A 26,921-nucleotide genomic window follows, 5' to 3' on the forward strand; every position below is an offset into this window, starting at 1 on the left:
TTTGGCTTTCTGCTGTCCGTCGGAGGACAGCCACGTGTTGAGGGTGCTGCTCCTGTCTGGCTCACAGCTTCTCCTGCCATCTGCCTGGACATTGCTGCTTGTCCCCAACACCCCCTCCAGGTGGCTCTCCTCTCCCTGACGGTCACTCGGGGGCTGCCTGCCAGGTCTGTGATGCAGACAGGCAGTGTGGGCAGTGGGTGGCTGTGCTTTCAGGAGGCCGTGAGGACACCACCCCTGTGTCTGCTGCATTCTGGGTTGCATGTGGCCCAGTCCTACCCCGTGGGAGCCCTCCACACCACCCGTGATGCCCTTGGCACCCTTCTTTCCTGCTCCCGTGGACACACTGAGATGGCTGGTTCCTTGTCACCAGGCTTGGGAGAGGATTGGGTGTGGCAGATCCCCCCGGGTCGTTTTGACAGGACCCTGGGGCTCAGAGTGGGCCCTGGGGAAGATGGCTCTGCCACTGCCGGTGTTGTTGCCTGGGCGCCTAGAATGTGGGCTGGCTGGTTTTCGGGTGGGTCAGCATTCTTGGGCCGGACCCGACTTTGTCATCTGTTAGCCCTGGAAGTGCTTGGATCGCACTGTCCTGCAGCAGAGGGGGGCCCGGCCCCATGCCCAGGCTGGCTGCTTTTGATTAAGTGTAACCTGGCCCTGGCCACTTTGTTCTGATCCCCTCCTGACACTGTTGCTCTCTCCCTCCAGGCCAACCCCAACAGCGAGGAGATCTGGTTGGCCGCTGTGAAGCTGGAGTCAGAGAACAACGAGTATGAGCGAGCCCGGCGGCTGCTGGCCAAGGCACGGAGCAGTGCGCCCACTGCCCGGGTGAGCAGGCTGCTCGGGTCTCATGGGGTCCCTGGGGCCTGTGGCGTCAGGAAGGTGTGAGGTGCCCACTAAAGCCACGGTACACTAGGCATGTTGGTTCATCCTTGACTTTGACACGTGTTTGTGTATTTAGGCCCCCATCTTGTTGCAGGGGATGCGAAACAGCTTACAAAAGCCTGTAAAACACGGCGGGGCAAATGGCATTTGAGGGGAACTGTAGTGTGAAGCCTGTGTCCTCCTGGTGCAGGTGCCGGTTCTGGCTGGGCCCAGTGCTAGAGGTGGTCATGCTGTCCAGACAGGTGGTGGGGGCGGGGGCGAGGGCTGCCTGACAGCGCGTCTGCCTCGCAGGTGTTCATGAAGTCTGTGAAGCTGGAGTGGGTGCTGGGGAACATCGCAGCGGCCCAGGAGCTGTGTGAAGAGGCCCTGAAGCACTACGAGGACTTCCCCAAGCTGTGGATGATGAAAGGGCAGATTGAGGAGCAGGAGGAGCTGATGGAGAAGGCCCGGGAAGCCTACAACCAGGGGGTGAGCCTGTGTCCTTGGCTGCAGCTCAGAGCTGCCCCTCGCAGATGGAACCCTGGCCCTGGGGTGCCATTTGTCTCCCCTTGTATGGGACTTGGAGGCCTAGGGGTCAGTGACTTGCTTAGGCCCCAGCTGGTAGAGTGGTAGCAGGGCCAGACCCTGGTCCCCTCACTCAGGCCTGTGCTTTCCCTTCTGCAGAGCTGTATGCACTGCGCTCGGTGAAGTGTGGGTTACAGCACACCTAACGTAAGCGCTGCTCTGTACGCTCCCCACACGCACTGGGGCATGGCACAGCGTGTAGTCGGCACGTACACGCGTGCACGGCATGGCCACGCACATAAATCTCCACACCCAGACGTGAAGCGGGCAGGTCTCCATGGGTGCAGGCATCCCCTACTCTCCCGGCCTGACGAGCTGGCCACGGCTGTCACAGCCCCTCCCTGACACCAGCCGAGCCTCTCTTGTCTTTGTTGGCTGCAGTTGAAGAAATGTCCCCACTCCACCCCTCTGTGGCTTTTGCTTTCTCGGCTGGAGGAGAAGGTTGGGCAGCTGACCCGAGCTCGGGCCATTTTGGAGAAGTCTCGCCTGAAGAACCCGAAGAACCCTGGCCTGTGGTGAGTCCTGGCAGACCCAGCTTACCCCTCCTACGGGCTGTCCTCCCTCAGTTGTTCACGAGGAGTCCTTTGTGCAGCAGCGTTTCCAGCTCAGGCTCCATGGGAAACGTGGCAGTGCTGTCCCTGAGGAAGCACGGTTCCTGCCTTGGGAGAGTGCAGCCCGGACACTCAGACGGGCCTGCAGATAGTTGGATGCAGTTTAATTTGTGCTCTGGTAGAAGGTGCCCAGGGGAGCCAGGAGCTAACAGTGGGGGATCGGGGATGGATGGAGCCAAGAAGGTAGACCCTACAGAGGAGGTCACATCTAGACGAGGCTTTAAGGGATGAACACGAAGTTGTCAGGTGAGGATGGTGTTCTGTCCGTAGGAAACAGCTTGCGGAGAGGTGCCGTGTAGGGTTCATAGAGTCAGAGCCTGGGGTGTGGTGGTTGCCAAAGGAGACCCCAGAAAGATGGGCAGGTCCTGGACGCTGCTGACATGGTGCTCACTGTCCCAGTGGCGACAGCATGCCAGCTGGACCTTGTCCTGCACGTGTTTACTCGCACCTGCATGGTATCAGGGTCCCAGGCCTCCTCACTTCTCTGGCGGATGGGCTGTGCTTGGCAGCGCAGGGAGCTCCAGCCACGGGGGGTTCCCAGGAACTTCTGGGACTGTAGCTAGGCTTGTCCTTGGGCTTCCGTGCACGGGTGACCTGCCCTGTGGGCCCCTTTCCTCAGGTTGGAGTCTGTCAGGCTGGAGTACCGTGCAGGGCTGAAGAACATTGCCAACACGCTCATGGCCAAGGCGCTGCAGGAGTGCCCCAACTCCGGTAAGCGGCTTCCTGGCTTCCCAGACTCGGCAGGCAGCGGCACTTCCTGAGGGAGTGGGTCTCAGGGTTCAAACGTGCTATGAAATAGTTTTGTTTGTCAGAGTTTCAGCTCTACTTGGTCTTTCAGACATTTGAATTACGTCTCCAGTCTCGTTGTGGGGAGTTTGACTTCGTGTTCTGATGCGCCCCCATTACTTTTTCTTCTGAAACTTAAGTTCCATTATCTTACCCTGCATCTAAACGTACATGTAGCATGAACACATTTGGAGTTTAAAAAAAACGATATTAAAAATCACCTGTAGGGGCGCCTGGCTGGCTCAGTCGGTGGAGTGTCTGACTCTTGATCTCCAGGTCGTGAGTTCAAGCCCCATGGTGGGTGTAGAGATTACTCAAAAATAAAACAAAAAATCACCTATAAGCCCACTATTGAGAAATTGTTACTTTTTGCTTATTTGTATTATTACAGCTGTGTTACTGCGCACGATGGAAGCCCTCATGTGTTTAGTGTTGTGCCTTGTTTTAAAGCTGAAAGCTTTGTTTTTTAAGATTTTATTTATTTGAGACAGAGCAAGAGAGAGAGAGCACAAGCAGGGGGAGCGACAGGGAGAGGGAGAAGCAGGGTCCCCGCCGAGCTGGGAGCCCGATGCGGGGCTCGATGCCAGGACCCTGGGATCATGACCTGAGCCGATGGCAGATGTTTAACGACTGAGCCACCCAGGCACCCCTAAAGCTGAAAGTTTTGTGAGAATTTTCCATTGTCATCAAATCTTCAAGAAAGTAAATTTTTCAGTGGCTTCGTGGAATGTAGCAGTGTGGGTGTGCAGGAAGTATACCACTCCCCGGTTGGTCAGTTTGAATCTTTACTAGCATTTCTGATTGTTTTGTTGTAATAAATCCTTGAATGTGGAATTACAGAGTTGGTGGGAGTGAACCTTGTAGGTTTGGGGTTCTTCCAACCCAGTCACCGCCTGTGACAATCCGGCCTGTGCTATCAGGCAGGCCCTGTGGGCAGACATGTGGGAGGTCATAGCCATGGTCAGAGGACGCCCCGGGTTAGAATCTTAGCAAGCCTCTCTCGGGGTAGCCTGCACATGGACAGGCCACTTCTAAAAGCAGAGGTGGGGTCTGAGTTGTGCCCTTATGTCTGAATTGCAGGTGTCCTGTGGTCTGAAGCCATCTTCCTTGAGGCAAGGCCCCAGAGGAAGACCAAGAGCGTCGATGCCCTGAAGAAGTGTGAGCATGACCCCCATGTCCTCCTGGCTGTGGCCAAGTGAGTGGGGGCATCCTCGTGGGGTTGCTGACCCTGGAGACCTGATGGAATCTCTTAGGGTCCTTGGCCACCAGAGCTCCATGATAAAGCACTTTTGCTTTGACCCAAAGCAGGCACATCTCCAGGCAGAGGCAACGTAGACCTATGCTGCCCCAATGGCCTGGGCTATCCCTGACCCACAGACAGGCAGCTTCCTGTGGGCCCGGCCCTCCTTCCCTCCGTCCTGGGCTCCTTCTGATGGGAGTGCTCTCTCCGTCTGTGGCACTTTTCAGTCTACGCCTACACGTGTCCTAGGTTGTAAGAAGCAAACTTGCTGATGTTGGTCCTCACAGAATTGAAGTAGTAAGCAAAGCAAAGAGCTCTATGCAAGGAAGTTGTTTTTCTTGTGTGAGAGTGAGAAAGCAGACATTTTCACCTTGGTGACCTCAGGGACAATCCAGGGTCTGTCGGTCAGGCCCAGTCAGCCCATCTGGGGGTGCAGAGATGTATGTGCTGGAGACCATCTTTCCTTTAGGGTGCATGATCCCAAGAGCAAGAGGACAGCCAGTGACCTCGCACCATCAGCTCGAGTATCGGGGGCTGGGTCAGGGCTCTCTGGGGAGGCGTGTGGTGTGCGGGGTGTGGGAGGAAGCTCGGGGCCTTGGGAAGATTGAGTGACGTTGTGGCTGTTGCATGGAGGGCCTGAGAGCAGGATGGGGGCTGGGTGTGTGGAGAGGAGGCTGGGAGGTGACCGGTGTGTTTGAGGTGGAGGGTCATCAGGAAGAGCCTTGGCTGGGCTCCTGGGACTGCTGCTCAGGCCTCACCTTGGGGAGGCGGCACGTGTGGCCCAGGAGCTCCCGTGTGCTGCTGAGCAGGAGTCTGCCCACCGCGCCCCCACCCCAGCGAGGTACGCCCAGGTGGCGTTGGCCCCACTTCTTAGGTCCTGCGGGACACCTCCTCACCAGCTGCTGCGAGGCTTCCCACCGGCTCCTGAGGCCCAGCTTGGGCTCCTTTGGGGCCCCCTCCCTCCTGCTCTGGGCTTCCGCCTCCCAGAATGACTGTTATGTATGACACTCTGATAGGGCGGCCATAAAACCTCGTAAAAAGCTTTGCTAAAGTAAATAAGTCGCTCTTTGCTGTTCCCAGGTTGGTGTTCTGTGTACCTGCTATCTGGGTTTGTGCTCTTTAAGTCATAGTTTATCTAACACCAAGCAATTAAGAATACCACAAGGCTTAAAAAACAATCAAGCTATCGGCATGAAATCACTCCTTGTTGTAACTGAGACCAGCCCAAGCAGCTGCCCTGAACGGCGGGTTCGTGGTTCGGGGGCTGCTCTGGTGCCTGTGGCTACGGGGCCGGGGGAGCCCAAGGCTGTCAGGGGTCACCCCCTGCCCTTTCCACCTCCTGCCTGCACCAGTGTGTCGGGGAGGGTGCTCATGGGCCCTTCACTTGGTTTCTGGCCGTCCTCACTTGTGGCTCCCAGCATGGGCCTGGTTTTTGGGTGTCTGTGTCTGCTGTGGGCCCAAGTTCCTGGTACTGACCCAAGGCCTGTCTTGTCAGTGTTGGCTGGGTTCTGCTGGAGGCTGCCAGGGGCGGGCAGAATGATCTAGAAGGTATCTGTTGAGGAGCAGGTTGAAACTTGACTTTCTCTGATCAAAGTCTTAATGGAGTTTGAAGTTCTTGCTCTATGTGGACTTTTTAAGAAACAGCTGTTTAGACCCTCGAAGGACAGTTGCAGGTTGGTGACCTGGAGCGACACCCAGGGAGCCAGGCCCCATTCCTCAGCCCTCCTGTTGGGAGCCCAGGGGCTCACCAGGGAGAGGAGAAAACTCTGTGCTGGCCGCAGCAGGGGCTGGGCTCGCCGTCCACCACCCACACGGGCAAGCAGCAGCCAGAGGAGGCCAGGGCCGGGCCACGCCCAGGGCCTCTGTGGCTTGTACTGGCCAGCACCCTCAGGCACCGTGAGACGGGGCACTTACTCTGGGTCCCTGCACCGATGCTTCCCGACAGGCTGTTCTGGAGTGAGCGGAAGATCACCAAGGCCAGGGAGTGGTTCCACCGCACGGTCAAGATTGACTCGGACCTGGGGGACGCCTGGGCCTTCTTCTACAAGTTTGAGCTGCAGCATGGCACAGAGGTGAGCTGCACATGGCGGCTGGTGACTGGGGTGTGGGATCACAGTAGAAATGAGGGTGGGGTTCAAGCCCTGAGGATTGACCTTGTGCCCCGGCGAGTTCTGTCCTGCTCCACACGAGCCTGGGGTGGCGTGCGGGGGAGCCTGGGCAGCAACCACCCTCATCCATCCCCCTGCCCAGTGCTCAACATTGCCAGAGTTGTGCTCGTGGGGTTGGGGATGGCCAGGCTGTCCTGGGATCCCCACAGGAACTGGGAGCTGTGCCACATGGAATCTGGGCAACTCCTTGTTCAGAGAAGGCAGGATCGGGGCACTCGTTTGAGGCACAGACGGGGGGCTTGACTTGGCTCAGCATCTGTGTGCTGAAGCTAGCTCCTGGGCGGGTCCGTGCAGTGGGGCTTGCCCCCTGGAGGAGGGACTGTCTCGAGTAATACACCTGGAAGACAACTCTACGCCTGCCCGCCAGGCCTGGGGCTGTGGGGCTGGGTGAGTGTGGTGGGGTGAGCGGGAGGGGCCCCCTGGGAGGGGCCCTGACTCAGATGCCCACTGGTGCCTGCCCAGGAGCAGCGGGAGGAGGTGAGGAGGCGCTGTGAGAACGCCGAGCCCCGGCACGGGGAGCTGTGGTGTGCTGTGTCCAAGGACATCGCCAACTGGCAGAGGAAGATTGGGGAGATCCTTGTGCTGGTGGCGGCCCATATCAAGAACACCTTCTGATCGTCCAGTCCGTGCAGGGCGCGGCCCTTGGGGCAGCACGTGGAGGAGTGCGTGATAGCAAGGAGCGGGGTGGAAGGGGTCCTGAGTTGTCCAGCCTGCTCTTTTATTAAAAGTTTTCCAGGTCGCATGTCTGGGTTGGTGCCCTGCTGGTTTTCTCCGCGCCCTTGCCCCACCAGGAGCAGACTCACGTTTGTGGCCCCAGTCGGCTCACCGGGGTTCTTGTTTTCAAGGGGGCCACTTGCAGACAGCCTGTATCCCGCAGAGGAAGCCTCCTTGGGACTGTGTGAGGAGGGCCTGGGAGCTCTTGCTCTGGGAACAGCTGGGACAGGCTCTCCTGGTGATTCATTTATCCCCTCTGGGTGGGGGGCATCACATAGGTCTGCCTGCCAGGGAGTGCAAACAGCAGGCTCAGCTTCCTAAAGTGCCTCCCAAAGCGTGTTGCTAAGGGGTCACTGGGAGGCTCCTTGGGTGTGTGTTCGTGTGTTCAAGGGAAATGTTACCGGAAGAGATTTTCTCATATTTGCATGTGAATTTATTTTTGCTAATTTATAATCAGCAGTTTTGTTCTAAAGCACTTGTAACTGCCCTCATCCCTGGATTGACAAATGTATAACCTGGGAGTCTTAGCGTATTTTCACTGTGGATGCTGTGTGAGGACAAAGGCCTTCCTCAGGCTGTGGACCCCTGTATGTGTGTCGGGCTGGAAACCAGCGGATTCTCTTAGAAGGGGTGTGTTGGCCGCGGCTGCAGACATGTGGCCAGAGGCCATGGGTTGCCGGGAGGCCGTGGGCCAGGGAGAGGAGATGCCACTTGTTCCATGTGGTGCGGAGAAGAGTAGCTGGCCGCTGTCCTCACATGTTCATGTGCAAGAAGATTCCAGAGTGGCTCCTGGGTGCCTCTGGGTGTCCTGTGACACCGATGAGGGGGCCTGTGGTGGGGCTCAGTCACTGACCCGCGGCTCAGCCCTCCCCAGGCAGCCCAAGTTGGGGAGCGCTTGCCTCCACGGCAGCATCTGGGGCACGGGCAGCTTTGCCTGGAGAGTGCAGGCCCTGCCGGGTCCATCTCTGATGTTCTGGGAGCCACAAGGATACTGCCAGCCCAGAGCGGGCAGCAGAACACCCGTGTGGCCTGGATCCCACTCACAAACTGTGGATCTGGAAATGCTTCCCTGCTTCTCACCCTGAGATGGGCTAGGCCTGAGAAGCGGTGCCGGGAGGCTTACGGGGTCTTCACTGAGACTTAGGAGTCTCCGTTGATCTCTTGGAGGAGGCGGGAGGGATCCTGCCTGTTACACTGAAGAGGGAGACCTGAAGCTTTGAGGAGCTTGAAAAGCAGCCCGTTCCTACCAAGGCCCCGGCAGGAGCAGTGATTCGGCCGCCGTCAGGTGAGGACTTCTGCGGAGCCCTTGGAAGGTTCTGGAGCATCTGGATCATCCAGTGTGAATGTCTTCTCCTTTGCGTGGGGTTGTTTGTTCTGAGGTGGGGAAACTACTTTCCTCTCTGGGAAAAATGAACCTTAGCTTTTCTTCACTGACATTTCTTCGGTTCCAGCTCAAGGCAAGTTGGCTTCTGGGGGCTGCCCTTGTTCTGAGGTGCTGGCTGTGGGGGTGACCCCCCGGGCACTGCCAGACAGGGCTGTGGTGGCCCAGCTCCCGGAGAGCCTGCTTGGGCGAGTGGCCATGACCTCCCCCAGCAGAAGACCCCCTCAGCCCCAGAGGCCTGAGCGGCAGGAGGAGCCTGGGAAGTCCCGCGCCCGGGACCTGCTGGGGCAGGACCCCCCGGACGTCAGGGTGCGGGGGCTGGTGGCTGTGGCGGGGCTTAGGTCCAGCTCACCTGGGAGCCAGGTTCCCAGAAGAGGCAGTAGCAACTGACCACTGAGAAAGGCCCCTGTGGAGGGGTGCAGACAGGCAGGTCCCTGGTCTCTTCTGGCTACCCTCCCCCCATCTGCGCCCTGCCCTGCCCTGCCCACCGGACACCCCACCTCCTCCTCAACAGTGCATATCTTCCTGGGGCTGATGGCTTAATCCGAGACCCACTGGATGGGAAGAGAGCCCGCAGCTGCTGGGCTCCAGGGTCAGGTTAATTGAAGAAGCAATTGGATAGGAGGTGGGGAGAGGGAGGGGGTAGGGCTGGGATCCTGGGGCCTCCCTCCTGCTCCCTCCCTCCTTTGCTCAGAGGAGCCAACTTCAAAAGCCTTGTCTGCCTGCCGCCAGCCTGCCCTGCTGCAGCCTGTCCTGGGAAGCCCTGTTGGCCAGGCTTGGAGCAGGAGGACCTGGAGTGTCAGCCACACTCGTTCCCTACCTGGGGACCCAGGATCATGTGCAAGGCCCACTGGTGGGAGTGAGGGAGGGCCTCGCCCTGAGAGGCCCATGGTGAGTGGCATTGGGCCATTGGGGAAGGGGCTCACCCACGGCCGCAGAGGGTTTGGGAATGAGCATATCCCAGGGGAGGCTGCATGACCTTCCGTGCCCTACTGGGAAATCCCCCTGGGTTCCCGTCGCCTCGGCCTGGCAGGCCTGGCCCTGGTGCTCTTGCCTGTTCTTCCCGGCAGTGGGGGGAAGGGGAAGGGAAGGAGGGGGTCAGCTGGGCCATCCTGGTGCCAGGGCTGCCCTGATTCTCCCTGACTGGGCTGGGAGATGGGCAGGCCTTCCGAGGAGCACCTGGGCAGCCCTCCTACGCCATGGGGATCTCTCTAGCACCCACAGCTCTTGCTCTGGCTGTGACCTCTGACCCGCTGGGCATGCCTGGGGGCAGGTTTGAGGAGGGGCCACAGCAAACTGCATCTGCTCCTCCTGCCAATGCTGCACCCCAGGTCTCCGTGCTGGTTGGGGTGCTGTTCGGTCAGGCTCCCCTCCCGGGGCTGGGAAGCGGAGTCGAGTCCTGCGTTTCGCTGGCTTCACATGATTAATTTTCCAGTCGCTGTTTGACTCCAGCCGGGGGGCCTGAGGGTGGGTGTGTGGCCCAGGGTCTGGGAACTAGCTGCTCTCTCTTTGATGTTGGGGCTTCTGGGTGGGCGTGGGCTTCTCCCCAAGCCAGTCCCTTCTGGAGGGGGAGGCCTGTAGAAGGACTGTCTAGTGGGGCACCAAATGGCCCCTTCCTCCCTTGCCCCTGGGGGTTTCCCCAAACCTTCCCCTCCCAAAGGGGTGTGGCCTTGAGCTCTGAGCCCTCACCCCTGTCCTGGCGGGAGTGAGGGAGGGCCCGCTGGAGGCTGAGGGGGGGCTGGAGGTGCAGGGGTACCCCATTTCCCATGGCTGTGAGAGCTGGTGGTGGCAGATCCATTGATGAGGAGTGGGAGCAGGTCAGTTCTGCCCCTGCTGTGGGGACACAGAAGTGAGCAGTGTTCTGGGGAGCAGGGGGTGCTCCTCAGGAAGAGAGCCTGGCTCTGGTGGGGGTTGTGTCAGGGAAGTGTGGGGATGAGTTAGGGCATGGCCAGGGGAGAGGCCATACCCCTAGACCGAGGTCAGCCCTGCCCCACAGTCTTCTGGGCTCTTGGCCCCGTGCTGCCGCCTCTGGAGTGCCCTGTCTCCTTCCTGGCCCTTCAGGGCTCAGTGGGCCTGCCTTCCCAGCCACTCCCCCCGCCCCAAGTCATTCACCCCGCAGATCTCTGCCTCAAGTGTTGAGCTGTCCGGTTTGCAGGCCTACGGTCTATCCTTCCTCTGCTCGATCCAGCCTAGATCATGAACGGCACAGTGACCTCTCCGTTTTATACCAGCTCAGAGATTCCCTGGTGGTTGTCTGGGGGGCTGTCCAAAGCAAACTGCCGGAGGGCTTGCTATAGGGGAGGCCCCCTCCACAGGCCTGGGCACCCCACCCTGACCCAGTGTCCCTTCCAGGTGCCTCCTAAGCCTGCACTCTGGGCGCTCCTGCTGGCTCTGCTGGGAATGGCCCCCCGCCAGGCAGGGCTCCGCACCTGCAGCGTCCCTGACGTGCTCCACCACTACCGAGCGGTCATCTTTGAGGACCTGCAGGCCGCTGTGAGGCAGGGTGGGCCAGGGGCACAATGGACTGGGCCAGGCTCCCAACACCTCCATTTCATTCAGAAAAACCTGACTGGACCTGCAGCCCCTGGATGGCGGGGTCGGGTGGGAGCTTCCTGCAGTGCCCAGAAGGTATGGAGGAGACGCCCCCACCCGTGCCCTCCGGTCCCCTCTAGGGGCCTCCTCCTAGGGCTCTCCCCCCAGCCCCCAGTTTCCTCCCTTCCTTCCCCAGGAGCACAGTATCCTACTGTCCATTGCGTCCCTGGGTCGGACCCTGCGCAGGGTGGTGGCCGGGGGCCGCCGCGGGGCACTGGAGAAAGCAGCGTGGACCGTAGCCTTGCGCACCGAGGCGGTGATGCGGCGGCACTGCCGGATGCTGCGCCAGGTGTGCGGGGCGGGCCCGGGTCCCTCCCCTCCCGCGGGTTCCGCCCACCCCCCACTGAGCCTCCCATAGCCCCGCGGCGTCGCCATCTGGGAGCTCCAGGGGCTCGACGCAAGCTTGGGCGGGGGTAGGGGCCGTGGGCACTGGCTGACCGTCCCGTCCCCACCAGCGGAGCCGGTGGCCCGAGAGGCGCCCTCCCCGGCGTCGCGGCAGCCGGAGGAGGCTCCTGCTGCACGCCCTGGACGCCGTCGCCACCTGCTGGGAGAAGCTCTTCGCGCTGCGCGCGGCGGCCACGGAGGACGCCTAGCGCGCTTCCTGCGCGGGCCCGGGAACAGCCGGCGGGGCCGCGGAGCCCGGGAACGAGCTTCGTTTGGTGGCGAGCGCGTTCTCTCCCTCTTGTTGGCTCACCGCTGGGTCCCGGCCCCTGCCTTGTCGCGGCCCGCGCTCCTCGGAGGGCCCTAGACCTGGAGGTGATGCTCGGGCACCAAGCCAGGACTCAATAAACTGCTGGTGCTGCGGCCTGGTCTTCTTCCCTTCGCCTGCTGGCGGCGGGGCCGACCGCCCCGGGATCTGCGCCTCGGCGGGGAGCGGGCGCCGGGGGCAGCACGCACCTGCTCGGGGAGCCAGCCTTACCCGCCACACCTGGACGAGGACGAGGGCGCTGCGCTCCCAGTCTTGGGCAGCAGGGGGCGGCTCGGGACCCTGGCTGGGACGCCCCTGGTCAGTGGGCAGCCCCAGGCTGAGGGCGGGGTGGGGGGTGGGGGCTCTAGCGGGCCCTGAAATATCCGGTATCCGTCCTGCTCCACTCTGGAATGGGGGAAGGCGTGGACATGGAGGGGAAGGGAAGGCTGAGCTTTGTGAATTCAGAGCAAAACAACCGGATAAAGGAAACGGGCCTGAAGGGAAGCCAGAGTCGCTGGCCCTGGCTGCAAGTGGGGCCAGGCCATTTCCTGCGGCCCTGGGAGGGGTGGCCACTGCCCCCTCTGTGGACCCGGACAGGCTGGTCAGGGCCCCACCATCTCGGGCTCTAGGACCGTATGTTTGCTTGGCAGGGTGCGGGGCTGACCCTGGACTCCCCAGCCCACAGCTGCATAGACCTGGGTGTCCACGGCCCCCGCCCCAATCACAGCTGATGCAGGAGGGAGAGTGGGGCACAGAGAGAGAGCCCCTGGCCAAGGAGGATGCCTGGTGGACTCAACACCCATCACACTCCTCTCTGCCAAGCAGATGGACCGGGGAGGCAGCGGAGCAGTCCTTGTGTCTGGGGTGCCCTGGCAGAACAGAGACAAGCCGGGGATGCAGAAGGGCCTTCCTGGTGGGGCAGTCAGCACCAGCACAGAATGAAGAACTCGAGAAGGTGACCCTGACCCAGTGCCCCACTGTACGTGTGTTAACACATTGTGTCTGTGCAACGGGAACTACTGTCCCTGAGGAGACCGAGGCACTGGGAGGTTATCCGTGGTCCCAAATCACATAGCCGGGAAGTGTAAAAGCTGGGATAAGACCCGGGCCCTGAGCATGGTCACACCCCACGTGCGCCCTGTGCGCAGGATGGGGAACCAAGCCTCCCAGGCCTCAGTGTGCACTCAGTCACCTGCTGCCACAGTGTGCAACTGCCCTGGGCGCCCCGTCGTGCGCATGAGGGGGATGCCCACGGCGCAGGTCCTTCATGCCCCGTGGGGCATTCCATGGCTCCGGTGTCGGCAGCACATGCTCCCTGCGTGTGCCACGGTATGGAGTGGGCCAGTGTGGGGCTGGGGCTAAAGGACAAGGAAGGAGGCTGAGCTCGGACTGAGGAAGTGGCATGGGCGTGGAGGGTCTAAGCTGAGGAGGGTTGCTGGAGTCCGGACCAGGAAAGATCCCCATGCCTTGCATGGAGATGGTATGTGGGGGCTGGGGCTGTGTGGTGCAGTGAGGCTGAAGGAGGTGGGCTGGACCTGGAGGGGTGAGGAGTGACCAGGCAATGCCAGGGTCCTGGCCCGAGTGCCTGGATGCGTCCTCGTGTGGGACCTGGAGAGGGCTGATAGAGGAGCAGACGTGTGTGGTGCAGTTCCTGTCGCTGGCTCCTCAGCCTGGGCCCTTGCCTGCATGGGGAGGGGCGGGGCAGGCCCAATTTAGATGGAGCGTAAGGTGTGGGGCCACTGAGTTGAGGGTTGAAGGTCAGTAAGAGAGTCCAGGGGTGTGGGTTCAGGGACAGGACGGGGACAGGCTCTCTCTGGAGGCCCCCACCCTGCTCCTGTTTCCCCGAGGGCTCCTTGCACTTAGATCTGCCCCGGCCCAGAGCCCATGGGGACAGCACTCCTCTCCTAAAGCCCCTTGAGCACAGCCTCCTGGGCTGTCAGGCCTGCTGCCCACCCACAGCACCCCCTTTCTGCTGCTGAGAGCAGTCAGGCTTTCCTGGGGAGAGGTAGGTGGGCAAGAGTGCAGCCCCTCCATCCACGGATGCCTGAGGACGGTTCAAATGAAGAGCAGCTTGGGGTGGGGGCGGTGGGACGGGGAGCAGAGGCCTCAGAGTTTTGGGGACACCATCCCTGAGTCCTAGACCATGACCACATGAATGGGCACCCTGACCCCACTGTTCTCCCCTGGAGGGTCCTGCCAGAGCCCACCTGGAGGCGTGTGTACGTGTGTGAGTGTGCATACACAGGTGTGCCGAGGGGCTGCCCGTGAGTATGTGCACCCAGGTGTGTGTGTCCTAGACCTAGCCCAGCCCCCTGCCTGGCAGAGCCTCCCTCTTTCAGGCAGCCCTCCTGAAGTCTAACTCTGGTCTGTCCTGGCAAATTGAACACCTCAGGGCAGGGACTGGAGGCCTGTGGCCTGAGCCGGCAGAACCCAGTGCGCCCAGGCTTGCTCCCAACTTGTTCTCAGCGTGAGCGCCCCCGTCCACCTTCTGCCCTACTGAGTGGCGTCCATGCTGGGCAGAGGCCCCGCACGTTTTGCCAACCCCCTGATAATAGGCCAGTGTTATGGGTGTGGAGACCTGGGCCCTTGTCCCCATATTTCACACTGTATCAGTTTCCTAGGGCTGTTGTGACAAATCATCACAAATGGTGTGTCTTAACACAGTAGAAATTTCTTCTCTCACGGTTCTGGAGACTAGAAGTCCAAAATCATTGTCATGGGTTGGAAATCAAGGTGTTATTGGGCTGTGCTCCCTGCTGGGGCAAATCCATCCTGGCTTCCCGCAGCTGCTGTAGGCTCTTCCCTTCACGTGGCCTTCTTCTTGTGAGGGTCTTTGCCACTGGTCTAAGGGCCACGTGGGTGATCCAGGATGATCTCCTCACCTCAAGATCCTGAGTCACATCTGCCAAGACCATTTTTTCTAAATATGCTCCCACCCACAGGCTCTGGGAGGTGGACCTTGCTCTCCTGGGGCCACCATCCCACCACGGCCACGTCATTGCTCACACAGGATGGTGGCAAGTTGGGCTTCTGGCTCCTGGGACAAAGTTCACTTGTCCAGGGTGGGGATATCCCAACCAGACCAGGCCTGGGGGTGGGAGTGGAGCCACAGTGACCTGCCAAGGCACAGAGAGCAGAGGGAAAGCTGGGGGATGCCCCGCTCAGACCCCACGGTGTTCGCTTGCAGGTTCAGCACCCAGACCCCCTTTGTGGCTTGTTCACCACCAGCACAGGCTGCTCAGGAACCGTCGGCTGGATCTGACCAGAACCAACAGAGACGAGGGACACAACCAGGGACAGAGCTGTGGGCCTGCGCCCAGCTGCGTGTCCCTCCTTGCTGAGGCCTGGGGCAGGGGGCAGGGCCTGCGCCCAGTGGCGTCCTGTCCCTGTCCCGTACATGCGCCTTCTCAGCTGCTTCCAGGGAGGTGGGGGCTGGGTCCCAGAAGGAGGGGCCGTGCCAGGGCGGTAGATGGGGCCGCAGGGCGCAGGCCGGGGTTGTGCAACTTCCTGAAGCCAGGGAGCCAGACCCCCATGTGCCGCCCCAAAAGGAGGGGGGCCAGGCAGACTTTGAAGAGTAGCCTGGTCCCACAGCCTCCCCAGACTGGGAGCCTTTGAAAGAACATCTGGAACACGGGCGACTGGCAAATAGTCTCTGGATTTGAAAACCAAAAAGTTGATCCCGACTTTGCCACTTGTGTGTTCCCCACCCCGCCCACATGCTCCTCTCTCCCCACCCCCACTTCCTACCTCTGCCTCTTTGCAGGCTGCCAAAGACCACATGGGGTGGGGTCCACGCCAGCCCAGTGTGCTGCCCCTTCTGAGGGCGGCGGACGGCCTCTGCCCTGCCCGGCACCTCCCTCCATGTCCCCTCCCTTATGGTCCACCAGTGCAGCCTGACTGAGCAAGGGGAGGTGGTGGGAAAGATGAGTGTCTGCCATGCCCCGACTCTGGACAGATGCGGCTCCCATGTTCATGGAGCCTTAGCTGTGGGACAGGATGTGAGTTAGCCAGGCCCCGCATCTGGCGCTGGGTGCCGAGAAGGCATGGGGCCACACTCAGGCCGGGAGGAAGCACCTGCACCCAGACCTGAAGGGTGTGCTGGCCTTGCCTGGCACTTGGCCCTTGCATGTGAATCTGCGTGTGGGGTCCCCTGGTCTGCAGGTGTGCAAGGAGGCGGCCTGCGCCATCTGTGGCTGATGTGGGAACAAACAAGGTCCCCCACACCAGGAAACAAAGCAAATACTCGGGGGTGGGGGGTGTATGCCAGGTGCTGCAGCCCATTGTCCCTGCCAGTGGCCTGTAGGACCCTGGGGGGCTCCCAGGGACAGTCCCCATCCTGTCCCCTCCCTAGGAAAAGACCCAGCTTTGTAAACACAGAAGCAAACAACAACCATCATCCCCCCAACCCCAATGAACCCCCACTTCCCCAGCCTTCCTCCTGAAGGACCAGCAGGGATTCACACTTGCTGGGGGAAGTGAGTCCTTGTTTTGGGGGAAATGGGAAGGTCAGGACCTGGGAAGGGGAGTGTATTGTGGGGGAGGTGGGCCAGCCTGGGATTGGACACTGGCCCCTGAGTCACCTCTGGGCTGTGGGTTGTTGTTGTTGTTGTTGTTTAAGTTTATTTTTTTTAGTAATCTCTACATACAACATGGGGCTTGAACACACGACCCCAAGATCAAGAGTCGCAGGCTCTTCCCACTGAGCCCGCCGGGCACCCCTGAGCTGCATCTCGATGGGACCTCTGCTCACATCTGTGAGCCGCATGGCCTGGCTCCGTGAAGGCCTGTCACCGGCCTAGTCGCCTCCGTAGCCTGCCTGTGACCACTGTCGCTTGGGGGGAGGTGGCCACGGCTCCTCGCCAGGTGAGCAGGCCCTGTCCTCCGGTCCACCGGGCCTGTGTGGGGCGTGAGGCCAGGGGTCCCCGGCTGTGGCCCAAGATAAGCTCCGCACCGGCGGCCACTTCCTGCACCTCCTCGCAGCGCCGCCGCCGCCGCGCACCCCTTCCTGTTTTCTCGGGCGGGCGCGCAGGCTGGCAGGAGCGTGGGATACGGGGCGGGGTCCTGGGGCACAGGTTTGGGTAGTGAGGGTGGAGGACAAAGTGGGGTCGCAGGAGACATGTGGAGGGCAGGGAGCTCCCACCGTGCTGAGCCGGCCCGTTGCATCCTGCCTGGCTTCCATGCAGGGCTAGAGGTGGGGAGGGAGCCCCAGTGGACTTGGGGACACAATGAGGAAGAGCCTTGGCATTCCCACCGCTCTCTCCCCAGTCCTGGGCCAGGAATTCCCACACACCTGGCCAAGACCCTCTGTGGACTGGAGCCTGGTGCATGGGACCCCTCCCCCGCCTGGGGCAGGAGTGGGGTGGGCTGGGTGGAGGATTGAGCCTTGGGCTTGGCTGTTGGGTTTGCAGGTCAGCTGCTCTGGACTCCCCTTCTGGGAGCAGCTGTTCTAATGTACTTAACCTACCTGCTCAGACTCTGTCATTAGAAATATAAATGTATGCAGTTTTAATGAAAACACATGTCCACACAAAACCTTTGTACACAAACATTCACTGCAGCATTATTCACAATCTCGAAACAGGGAAACAATCTAAGCGCCCATCGTTTGGTGTGGTCTAGTCACACAGTGGAATATTATTCAGCCTTACAAAGGAATGAAGGATGCGACAACGTGGATGAACCTTGAAAACATTACTCTCGGTGAACAAAGCCACACTCAAAATTCACGTATTGTATGATTTCATTTCTGTGAAATGTACAGAATAGGCAAACCACAGGGAAGGGGGCTGGGGTCAAGAGGGGCTGGGGAGTCACAGCTCACAGGTGAGGGTTTCTTGTTGAGGAATTGGGAGGACACTGGAACGAGAGGCGTGGAGGCTGCACAGCCCTGCACGGTTCTCTCCGTGTACTAAAACCACCGACTTCTCTGCCAAAATCCTATGTAGTTTCTGTAGAATGTGGGCTACGTGGTTGGATTGTCTGGAGTGCTTGTCCAGTTGAGAGGAGGGTGATTTAAGTCCATCCTTGCCTGCCCAGCATGGCCTTGTTGGGATTGGGCAAACGAGCACAGCCTTGGCCCTGACGTAACTCCTGGTAGGCTGTGTGGCTGGTGGTGTGTGTGGTGTTCCTAAGTGGGTCTCAGGGGATGAGCATGTCTACTGGGGAGAGGGTGCACCTAACCTGCTCCCAGCCTCCCTGACCTCCTTCTGGGCTGTTTGCTGGGGAGGGTTCGACACCTGGGCCCAGGTCCTTCCAGGTCCAGGCTGGGTCCTGGGCGTGGGAGCTGTGGCCTGTGCCAGGCCGGGCTGCTAGAACTTCCTGCCAGGCACTAGGCCCCAGGGTCTGTTCCTGGCCAGCCTGACTCAGCGGGAGCTGGGGGTGGGGACTTCCCTTCTCTGATCCTCCTGGAAGCAGGTGGTTGGAGCCAGGAGGGGGAGCAGTGGGAAACCTGACCCAGGGCTGGAGCCTCCAGGCCCCGGGGCTGTGGTTCTGCCCGGGACAGCAGCTCTGCCCGGGACAGCAGCTCTGCCCAGACAGGGCAAAGCCAGGTCCCTTGGAGAGCTCCCCAGGCAGGGCGCTGGGCAGGAGTCCTTTGAGGAGACCCCTGCCCACCCTCCTGTGCTGGCCCACCACTGCTGAGAAGCTGTATTGGAAACAGCTGCTCTCTGTGGGAGGCCCTCTCATGTTCTGATGCTGCTCCTGGACTCCCCCAGCCCCTGGCGATGGGGACTGCTCCAAACTGGGCCCCCCACTGGCCTCCTGCCCTGCCATTGTGGGAGGGGCTTCTAGGCATCAAGCTGCTCTGCCTTCTCCCTACTGGGGCGGCGGTGTGAGCTGTCCCCTGGAGGCACCCTTGTGGCTCCCCATCCTACTGACCCCAAGGGGCCTGGAAGGGTGGACCTTCTGGGTGGGATGGGGGTGGGGTTAAGAGCCCAGAATGGAGGATGGGAGACTATTGCTCCAGCCTGTGCCAGAAAACAGGAGAGACACAGCTGGCCATGTCTGCTTGTCTGGCACCTTTCCCTGTGTGTCCATGGGTGTCTCTGCGGTGGGACAACAGGTGGGACAACGGACACTGCCTCAGCCCAGGCAGGAAGGCCCTTCGTGGGGCTGTTCACAAGGCTGTAAGCAACAGGACAAGCTGGGCTGGCTCTGCCTCCTACCTGCCCTGGCCGGTGGGTGGAGTGAGGGACCTGGGTCAGAGGCTCCTGGACTCAGGCTGCTATGGGTCCCCACAGTGGGGCACACTTTGGTCCAGCTGACCCAGGGCTCTAGGGGGTGGGTCATCTGTCCCCCCGCTAGGGGACAGGCCCAGAGCAGAGCAGGAGTTGGGCCTCGAGAGCTGGTGAAGTACACTCAAGGGTCATGGGCATTTCTCTCCATGCATGAGCCCAGGACTCCGGCACTGGGGCCTCAGAGCACCACCGCCAAACCCATGACAGACGTGGCTGGAGCGGACCACCCTTTTCCCTTTGTGCCTCAGCGTCCCTGCTGTGCACCATACTTATTACGTACACTTGGAAGGAGCAGACGGTGTCCTTGGTGTCCTGTGGGCTCTTTCTGTCCCTCCACCCACCCACTCACAAGTGGGGAGTTCATCTCCTGCCCTCTTCAGCTTGTCTGTTTCTGCTCTTTTATGTCTCTGTCTTTGGGTTTTCTGGACCTGGCTGCTGACGGGGCGGGGATGGGGGCGCAGGTACGCCACCCCCCTCTGCCGACTGCCGTGTGGAGCTCCTGCCAGTCAACACAGAGGTGGCGTCACTGCCTCTGAGAGGCAGGATACCTGGAAAAACAGCCCCACAGCCGGTTCACCGCCCCCCCACACCACTGGGTGGACACACGCACATCCAGCTGCAGACTCACAAGACAACTGTGTGCACGCAGACACGGAATGTCACACGGTCACCCTCATGGGTGCTCTCATGGTCACATGGGCACAGCATCACACCCACGCTCGGAGCCCCCCGTGCACACACACGCCTGGATGCCCTGGCTCACCTGCTCTCGTGGAGCAGACAGTCCCTGCAGAACCACGTGCCTCACACAAACACGGGACACTGAGCTGTGAGAGCCTTTTCCACATCGGGGTGTCAGAGATCAGCTCCCCACGGGGGGGCAGGGGACCAAGGAATATGGACCGCTGCAAGTGGGGAACGGCTAGCGTGAGAGTCCTGAGCCTCCCTGCTCAGGTCACTGACCTTCTGTCACTGGGCAGAGCCTGGACAGGTCATTGTGGGGAGAGCATGGCTGTCACGGTGCTGCCCCTTCTGGGGACTCTGGTTTAAAAATGACAGACGGGGCCCCAGGGTGCCACGTCTGTTAGAGGTGTCAACCTTTGCCACCCTCCTTTGGAGAGGAGGACACACCTGAGCCGTAGTCCCTGGGCTTGAAGGAGGTTTTACTTATGTATTTATTTTTATTTTATGTATGTATTTATTCATTTAGAAGAAAGTTTTAAAAAGGAGATGAGGATGACGAAACATGGGTGGGGGTGTGGGGGGATTGCTGATCCCTGTTAGGCTTCAGTTACAATGGGGGTTGGGACAGGAGGGGAATGGAAGGCTGGCAGGGTGGGGAGTGCCCACACCTCATGCCTCCCACCATCTCTGCTGAGTAGCCTGGAAGGATGGAGAAGTGGGTGCTCTGGGGCCTAAGCGGGGAGGAGGGGGCTCTCTGGGGGAAGGGCATGTCCAGGGTCATTGGGTGTACCGGTCCCCCTTCCCCCAACGACCACAGACTCGGGTGTTCAGAGGAAGGAGCGAGTCACTTTATTGTGGCCTCGCCTGGCCCAGGGGCGACCCAGCTCCTGCTTCTCCTTTAAAGCAAACAAACAGTGGTATTCTTCATATTTAAAAAGCCTTGCTACATTGGTGCTTTTGGTCACTGAAACCCCTCCGAAGAAAAAGTTTAAAAATTAAATATGTTGTATTACGTATATAAAAAAGGCAAAGTAAAAAATACAGCCTGGTTCTAGAAAATATACTGCAAGAAAAGAATTAGACGCGTCAAAAACGTAACCCTGGCAGGGCCAGCCAACAGGTCCTAGGCCTGGGCTTCCTGGAAAAGCCCCAGCGCACGCGGGAGCCGCCCTTGCAGGGAGACCTGCGCCTGCCTGCGGGGGAGAGACAGCAGGAGTGCGCAGCAATCCCGACGCGCCGGCTGCGGGAGCGAGCCCCGGGCCCGCGCGCCGCCTAGCCGGAGATGCACGCGCTGTAGTAGACCGCGCTGCTGGCGTCGGACAGCGCGGCTATCAGGCTGCTCTCCTCCGGGCAGGACATGGCGCGCGGGCCCAGCTTGGCCAGCGCCACGTGGTACGGGAGCCCCGCGGCGTCGGGCCGAGTCCGGCTGCAGTTGAGGTACTGGTCGAACTCGGTGAGGTCCACGTCGGCCCACAGGTCGGCGGCGGGCCCCAGCGTCTCGGCGGCCTCGGGCGGGGGGGCCTCGGGCGGTGGCGACAGCGGGCCGGGGTACGGGCCCGGGCCGGGCGCGCCCAGGGCGCCGTAGTAGAGGCCGGAGAGCGGCGCGGCGGCAGCGGGCGCGGTCCTGAGCGCCTCGGCCAAGGGCGCACCGTAGCAGCCACCGGGGTCCCGGGGCAACTCGGAGGGGGCGTAGGGCGCGCGGAAGGCTCGCAGCGCGCAGTCCTCGGGCACCGCGGGTGGCGGGAAGAAGGCGGCCTCGCCGGGCTCCAGGCCGTCCAGCGGCGAGCGCTCGGGCGTGGGCAGCCCCAGGCCGTCGAACTCGGCGCCCAGCGGGGGCAGCTCGCGGAAGGCACGCGCCGGACCAGGCGCCGCGGGGAAGGGCTCGGGTGGCGGCGGCGGGGGCGCCAGGCCCGGGAGCAGGAGGCCGGGCTCCAGCCGCCGGGCCTTGCGCGCCTGCTTCTTGCGGCGCGGCCGGTACTTGTAGTTGGGGTGGTCTCGCAGGTGCTGCACCCGCAGCCGTTCCGCCTCCTCCACGAAGGGCCGCTTCTCCGCCGTGCTCAGCTCCTTCCACGCCTTGCCTGCAGGGCAGCGCGCGCGTCAGTGCGCTGCCGTCGGGCCGGCGGCTGGCCGGGCCCTGCGTGTGCCCTGCGCGCGCCGCGAGGGTGGGGCGCGGCCCCCGCCCGCCCTGGCCCACCCCTGCGCTAGGTCCCTCCTCCCCCGCCCGCTCGGCTCACCCTTCCCCGCCCGCCCGTGCCCCTCACCCAGCATCTTGCTGAGCACCGCGTTGTGGAGGTCCGGGTTCTGCTGCGCCAGCCGCTTGCGCTCGTCCTTCGCCCACACCATGAAGGCGTTCATGGGCCGCCGGATGCGCGACTCGTCGGCCGCCTGGCGCTCCCCGCGGCCGGCCGGGCTGAGGCCATAGCGCCCCGGCTCGGGGCTTCGCGTCGGGCTGCGCTGCGGGCTGGGCGGCGAGGCGGGGGCGGCGGGCGCTGCGAGGGCAGCGGGGGCGGCGGGGAGGCCGCGCGGCTCAGCGGCGGCCCCGGGTCCCGGGGCCCATGCACAGTCGCGGCGGGCTGGCGGGTCGTCCTGTGCGCCGTAGCCGGGCGGCGATCTCTGCATTCCAGCTGGGCGCGGCCTGGTCGGAACGGAGCGCGGAAGCGCGGAGGGTGGAGAGCAGGCACTTCGGGGTCGGGCGCGGAGGGCAGGGCGGACGGCGGCGGAGACGGCGGTGGCCTCGAGCCGGGTGGGCGCCCAGATATAGCGGCGCGGGGCCAATAGGCGGCGGGGCGGGCGGGGCGGGGCGGGCTGGGGCCGGCCCCCTCCCCGGGGGCTCCCTTTCTTCTCGGGCCGCCGGATTCCACCGCAGCCTCCTCCGCGCAGCTGCCCCCGCACCCTCTCTGAAGGAAGGACCCCCTCCCCCCCACCCCTAGTGCGAATGGGCCGCTGATGTGGGCTGGAGCTTGGAAGGGGGCATCCTCGTGGGGGCTGTCAGGCTTTCAGAGATGAGCTGCCGTCCCCACCCACGGAGTCAGACCCCCGGACGGTAATTAGGGGAGGGTGGCTGCCCCCTCACGAAATTACATTGGGAGGAGAGGGGCATATTTTAACCCACGTTCTTGGGAGGCTTCCCAAGAAGGCTTCTTGGGGTTTAGCTCAAAAGGACAGGGCACTTTGGAAAAAGTGCCCTGTATCTTGGGGGAGCGTGTTCTGGACAACCGCAGGGCATCATGTCCCCAACCCTCCACACGCATGTGGAATTTTCACCACTGGGGGCTTCGAGCCCCCTTGTCTGTCCATGGGGTTCAAGAAGTCGGACTTCGTGTTCCCTGCATCGCTCCGGAGCCCACTCCAAACAGGTCAAACCTCAGCGTTGGATGCCCTGGACCCATACCAGAGTGAAGGGAGACCAGAGGGCAGAGGAACCTCCAGAGAAGGTGCAGAGCCCCAGGCCTTGTTCCGCCTCTCCGGGGCCCGTTAGGATCAGGGGCTGGGACCAGCAGTAACTGGCTGCCCTGCCCAGCTCAGGCCACTGCTACCACAATAGAGTGAAGCCGGACCCAGGGTTGGGGCAGGTGGAGGGGAAGGGGGGCCCCCTCCCCTGGGCCAAGAGGTCTGGGAGGGTTTCCAGAGGAGCTTCCAGCCTCCTGGAATTCCGGGAGGGGACCTGGGCTCCAGAAACTGAGGGGTCTGAGGGGTGTCCCCCAGGACTGCTTGCCTACCGTCCTGCTGAGGATGGTTCTCTTGGGGGTGGCATGAGTGTGCTCAGCACCTCTGGGGTGGGATCTGAGTTTTCCCTCCTGTACATCCATTTATAGCCTGGGAGCTGTGCAGCCCTCCTTCCCACCAACACCGCAAGTGCTGGGAGCGCCATGGTGCATGACAGCAGACGTCAGGGACCCTGGGCTTGTGTGGCTAGAGGCTCTCGGGTCCCTGGCCCTCGTAGTGCTGCTAAGTCACAAAGTCAGTGCTTAGGGATGGGGTGGGTCCTCCAGCCCCCCCGACTGGCTGCTCCCGAGCTGCCCCCCGTGGCCCTCCTGGTTTGAGGAAAGGCAAGCAGCCCCGCAGGGGTCCCTCAACCTGAGGGCTGTTGGGTGTCCATCCCCTCTCTCCATGGGGTTCTGTCATGTAGGGGGTCTTGTCCATCGGCAGGGGGAGTAAAGCCCTGGGTGTCCCAGAGTGGTTTCCAGACTCCCCAGGCCCCACAGCTTCATTCACGACGTGGAGCCTCTGCTGGTGTCCTGGGGGCACTCAGGCACCAGGAAACGGATTCTTTGGGTCCAGGGGGAAGATTAGCTTTTCCTGGGAGGCAGCAAGAATGGGGGGCCCTGGGGTGGGCAGGTGCACTGTCCTCTCCCAGTGGTGCCAGCTTTTGTTTGACCAGTGTTAGTGGGTGGACTGGGCACCCTGCAGGAGGTGGGGGAAGAGATATGTGAGGAAGACTCTAGGTTGAAGAATGGGTCCAAGGAGCCAGCCCCTGGTAGGGACCACCTTTACCCTTCTAGGTGTGGACTGGGGTTACCGGGGCCTGGTTTAGCCTGGGCAGTAGCTGGTCTGGGATGATGGTCACTTGGGAAGGAGACCTAGAAGGTCGTCCATTGCAGCCTCTCCCCTCATTAGGATGGCCTTTCGGTTCCTTTAGAGGCCCTGCCTGGCCCTCTGCAGCTCCTGACAGCCCAGAGCTGACCAAGCGCCTCCAAATGCGGCTGTGGGCATTATCCGGCATTACCTCACCACTACAGTGCCCCCTCCCCCAGGAGCGCCGCCTCGCCTGGCACCAGCCAACAACCCTCCGTCTCGGCAGAGCTGGGCTACTCAGGTGTCCAGCTGTCATGTCCTGTGGGCTGAGGCTGGGCAGGGCAGGAGGAGAGCCTCCTGGGGTGCCCCCTGCCTCTTTGGAGTCAGGCTGTCCTCCCGTGTGTGCGCTGCCTGGTAGGGGTCAGGATGGTGGCTCTGGCCCACTGTCCAGATGGGAAGACAGTTGGGGGGGGACTGCAGTCGGGGTGGCCCTGACCTCAGAGGCACAGGGCTGGGGGACTCCCCAGGGCTCTGCAAGGGCTGGTGTGGGTGTGGTCAGCTGTGCTGGGGGGAGGGGCATCAGATGTGTGTGTCTGTGTGTTTGTGTGTGGTCTGTGGGGTCTGTGTGACGGGGAAGGTCGGTGTCTGCCTGAGTGAGGGGTGAGGCAGGTTCTGGCGTTGGAGTCTGCCCATGGCCTTTGGAGCCAGGCAGAGGCTGGACTCTGCCATGAGATGGGGTCCCACAGGGTGTAGAATGGGGGTCCTGCCCAGCGAAGTCCTCACCCTCAACACCCACCAAGGGAGGGGTCCGCAAGAGCACAGCTCCAGCCAAAGTGGGGGTGATTTGTGAGTCTGGGGCATTCCTATGTCTCTAGAACCCACCTCTGGCTGGCCTGGCCCAGACTGGCTACTGCCCACCCTTATGGGGGGCCCTGTGTGCAGCCCCCAACTCCCCAGACAGAAAGGTGGAGTAGAGGGGCAAGCTTTCTGTGCAAGTGTGGGGCTGGCCTGAGTGTTGAGTGGACACTGTCCTCCCTGGCCTCCCCTCGCTCAGCTAGGACCAGACCCTCAGGCTCTGGGTGAAGCCTGCAAAGGATGCTGGGCAGTCCCCCTCGGTGGCTCTGGGTGGGGGGTTGGCTGGGCTCTGGGAGTGGCAGACCTCCCAGGCGCTGCCCGGGGCACAGACCTCACAGGCTCCCACCCACCCGGCCCTGGCTGCTGCAGGAGCAGGAGCCTGGGACCAATTACTGAGTCCCTTGGGGCTGGACCCTCCTTCTCCTGGAGGGTGGGGGTGGGGTCCCCGTCAGCCACAGGTCCAGGTGGAGGGGAGTCTTCTGTCTCCTGAGACCTTGGCTTTGGAGTCAGGCTGCTCAGTTCAGATCCCACCTCGGGGTCCTTGAGACCAAGGCTCCGGGCCTGGCCCTTGTCCCAGGGCTCCTCCTTCAGACCCCGCTGCAAGGGCTAGGGCAGGGGGTGGGGAAGGCAAGGTACATGGTCAGCCTCGACCTCTGTCCAGGGGTCAGGGCTTCTGAGGAAGATGCCCAATAGCCTAGAAGTATACGCGTGCGTGTCCCTCCCCAGGTGATGGGCCTGGTCCAGGTGGACGCTGGGACTTATGCCCCTCCCTGTGCCTTCTTGCTCTCAGCCCCAGGATGCTAGGCCTGGTGTGCACAGAGCACCGGACTTCCGAAAGGGAAGAGTGGGTGGGGTGGGCATGAGGGGGCCAGCATGGGCGCTTGAGCTCACCGGCTGCAGCCGTCACAAGGGGCGGGTTTGGCGTCAGTGGACCTGAGTCGCAGGCCGAGCCAGGTGTTTTGGGGACTAGGGTGTCAGTAGGCTTGTGGTGGGTGTCAGACTGGCTGAGGGTCTTGAGCAGAGGGGGTGGGTGTGGTGCTGTCACTGTGGGCATTTTGGGTGTGTGACGAGGACGGGGGCCAGCAGGACTGAACAGGTGGGGGGCACAGGGCCTTGTGGCTGGGAGGAGGGTGATAGAGGAGCCTTCTGATCACTCTGTGATGTTCCAGGTGTCGAGGACTGTTGCAGAGGCTGGGGTGTTGCTCTAGCTGGGTTGGGGTGCTGGGCTCTGTGAGCCATGGGGCGGAGTGGTGTGGCCGTGTGTGTCCTGGGGGTTTCTGCGCGCTGTGTGGGCCCCACTCAGGCTCAGCAGGGGCTCCATGGGAACCAGGCTCTGGGTTTCCGTGGCAACAGCAGGGAGGAGCCAGGAAACGCGGCTCAGGAAGGAAGGCCACAGCTGTGAGGAGGGAGCCAAGGGCCAGCCTGGCTGAGCCGGCGCCAGACACTCTGTCTGTCCAGTCGTCCGGCGGGCCGGGCCCGGAGCTCCTGCCCCCAGCTTTGCCCCCCCACCCCCGCATGCCACCCAGTCTGGGCTCGGGGCAGCTGCTGCCATGGCTGTCTTTATTCAAACCAGGGTGCCCTGGTCTGGGTCTGCAGGTGTCCCAGTCCTACAGGAGTTGTGCCCTGCTCCCCTCAGGGGCTCTTGGAGGAGCAGAGGTGGGGCTGTCTGGGTGTCCTGGGCAGTGCCCCCCTGACCTCCCTGCCTGGGCTGGCCTGGCCTCTCTCCCTCCTGCCAGGCTCTGGTGACAGTCCTCAGCTGCCCTGGGAATGGAGCAGAGAAGGAGCAGAGCCCCAGTGGGCCCTGCAGCTGTATGTTTCTTTTCTGCTGCTGCCCTAGCTTTGTGACAAGTGGCTTTGATGGCCCAACCAGCTGGGACTGCCACATGGGCTGGGGGGCAGGCCTGTGTTCCTGGGGACCACGCATCCCTTCTCACTCAGGGGCCGGAATCATTCATTCATGCCTTCATTCGTTTGTTATTGAGTGCCTGCTATGAACTCAGCTCTGTTCT

General features: G+C 61.9%; 3 protein-coding genes across 5 annotated transcripts in view; 2 read left to right on the top strand and 1 right to left on the bottom strand.

The window, feature by feature from the left end:
* The window catches only part of PRPF6 (pre-mRNA processing factor 6), a 45,563-nt gene extending 38,567 nt beyond the window's left edge, over positions 1–6,996 (top strand). Inside the window, exons 15-21 of the mRNA XM_035025619.1 lie at positions 703–822; positions 1,171–1,347; positions 1,825–1,958; positions 2,674–2,765; positions 3,921–4,035; positions 6,026–6,152; positions 6,711–6,996. Of these exons, the coding sequence (XP_034881510.1) occupies positions 703–822; positions 1,171–1,347; positions 1,825–1,958; positions 2,674–2,765; positions 3,921–4,035; positions 6,026–6,152; positions 6,711–6,863 (918 nt within the window). The 3' untranslated portion in view covers positions 6,864–6,996. The remainder of the gene's footprint in view (positions 1–702; positions 823–1,170; positions 1,348–1,824; positions 1,959–2,673; positions 2,766–3,920; positions 4,036–6,025; positions 6,153–6,710) is intronic.
* Positions 6,997–7,097: 101 nt separating this feature from the next.
* CUNH20orf204 (chromosome unknown C20orf204 homolog) lies at positions 7,098–11,734 on the top strand. Of its 2 annotated transcripts, XM_035025630.1 has the most exons (4): positions 7,098–9,234; positions 10,696–10,971; positions 11,072–11,224; positions 11,391–11,734. In XM_035025630.1, the coding sequence occupies exons 1-4, from the start codon at positions 9,232–9,234 to the stop codon at positions 11,526–11,528; spliced, it is 570 nt and encodes a 189-aa protein (XP_034881521.1). In that variant the 5' UTR covers positions 7,098–9,231; the 3' UTR covers positions 11,529–11,734. The 2 variants fall into 2 exon arrangements, with proteins under 2 accessions (XP_034881521.1, XP_034881520.1); XM_035025629.1 differs by lacking the exon at positions 7,098–9,234 and having other exon boundaries at positions 9,454–10,971.
* Positions 11,735–20,368: 8,634 nt separating this feature from the next.
* On the bottom strand, positions 20,369–22,267 carry SOX18 (SRY-box transcription factor 18). 2 transcript variants are annotated; one of them, XM_035025623.1, is made up of 3 exons: positions 21,804–22,267; positions 21,190–21,620; positions 20,369–21,111 (listed from the first exon to the last, which is right to left on the bottom strand). In XM_035025623.1, exons 1-3 carry the CDS (start codon positions 22,159–22,161, stop codon positions 20,815–20,817), a joined length of 1,086 nt encoding a protein of 361 aa, XP_034881514.1. In that variant the 5' UTR covers positions 22,162–22,267; the 3' UTR covers positions 20,369–20,814. The 2 variants fall into 2 exon arrangements, with proteins under 2 accessions (XP_034881514.1, XP_034881513.1); XM_035025622.1 differs by having other exon boundaries at positions 20,369–21,620.
* Positions 22,268–26,921: the final 4,654 nt, after the last annotated feature.

The sequence above is a fragment of the Mirounga leonina genome, unplaced genomic scaffold (assembly GCF_011800145.1).
Source record: "Mirounga leonina isolate KUSES-001 unplaced genomic scaffold, KU_Mleo_1.0 Mir_195, whole genome shotgun sequence".
In the NCBI taxonomy this organism is placed as follows: domain Eukaryota; kingdom Metazoa; phylum Chordata; class Mammalia; order Carnivora; family Phocidae; genus Mirounga; species Mirounga leonina.

Bases quoted from the DNA above. Each gene is read 5' to 3' on its own strand.
- SOX18 (XM_035025622.1), bottom strand. From the start codon at position 22,161: ATGCAGAGATCGCCGCCCGGCTACGGCGCACAGGACGACCCGCCAGCC. The intron at 21,621-21,803 runs GTGAGGGGCACG...GCTGCCCTGCAG, and splicing joins GGTGCTCAGCAAGATGCTGG to GCAAGGCGTGGAAGGAGCTG.
- CUNH20orf204 (XM_035025629.1), top strand. From the start codon at position 10,540: ATGAACGGCACAGTGACCTCTCCGTTTTATACCAGCTCAGAGATTCCC. The intron at 10,972-11,071 runs GTATGGAGGAGA...TTCCTTCCCCAG, and splicing joins CTTCCTGCAGTGCCCAGAAG to GAGCACAGTATCCTACTGTC. The intron at 11,225-11,390 runs GTGTGCGGGGCG...CGTCCCCACCAG, and splicing joins ACTGCCGGATGCTGCGCCAG to CGGAGCCGGTGGCCCGAGAG.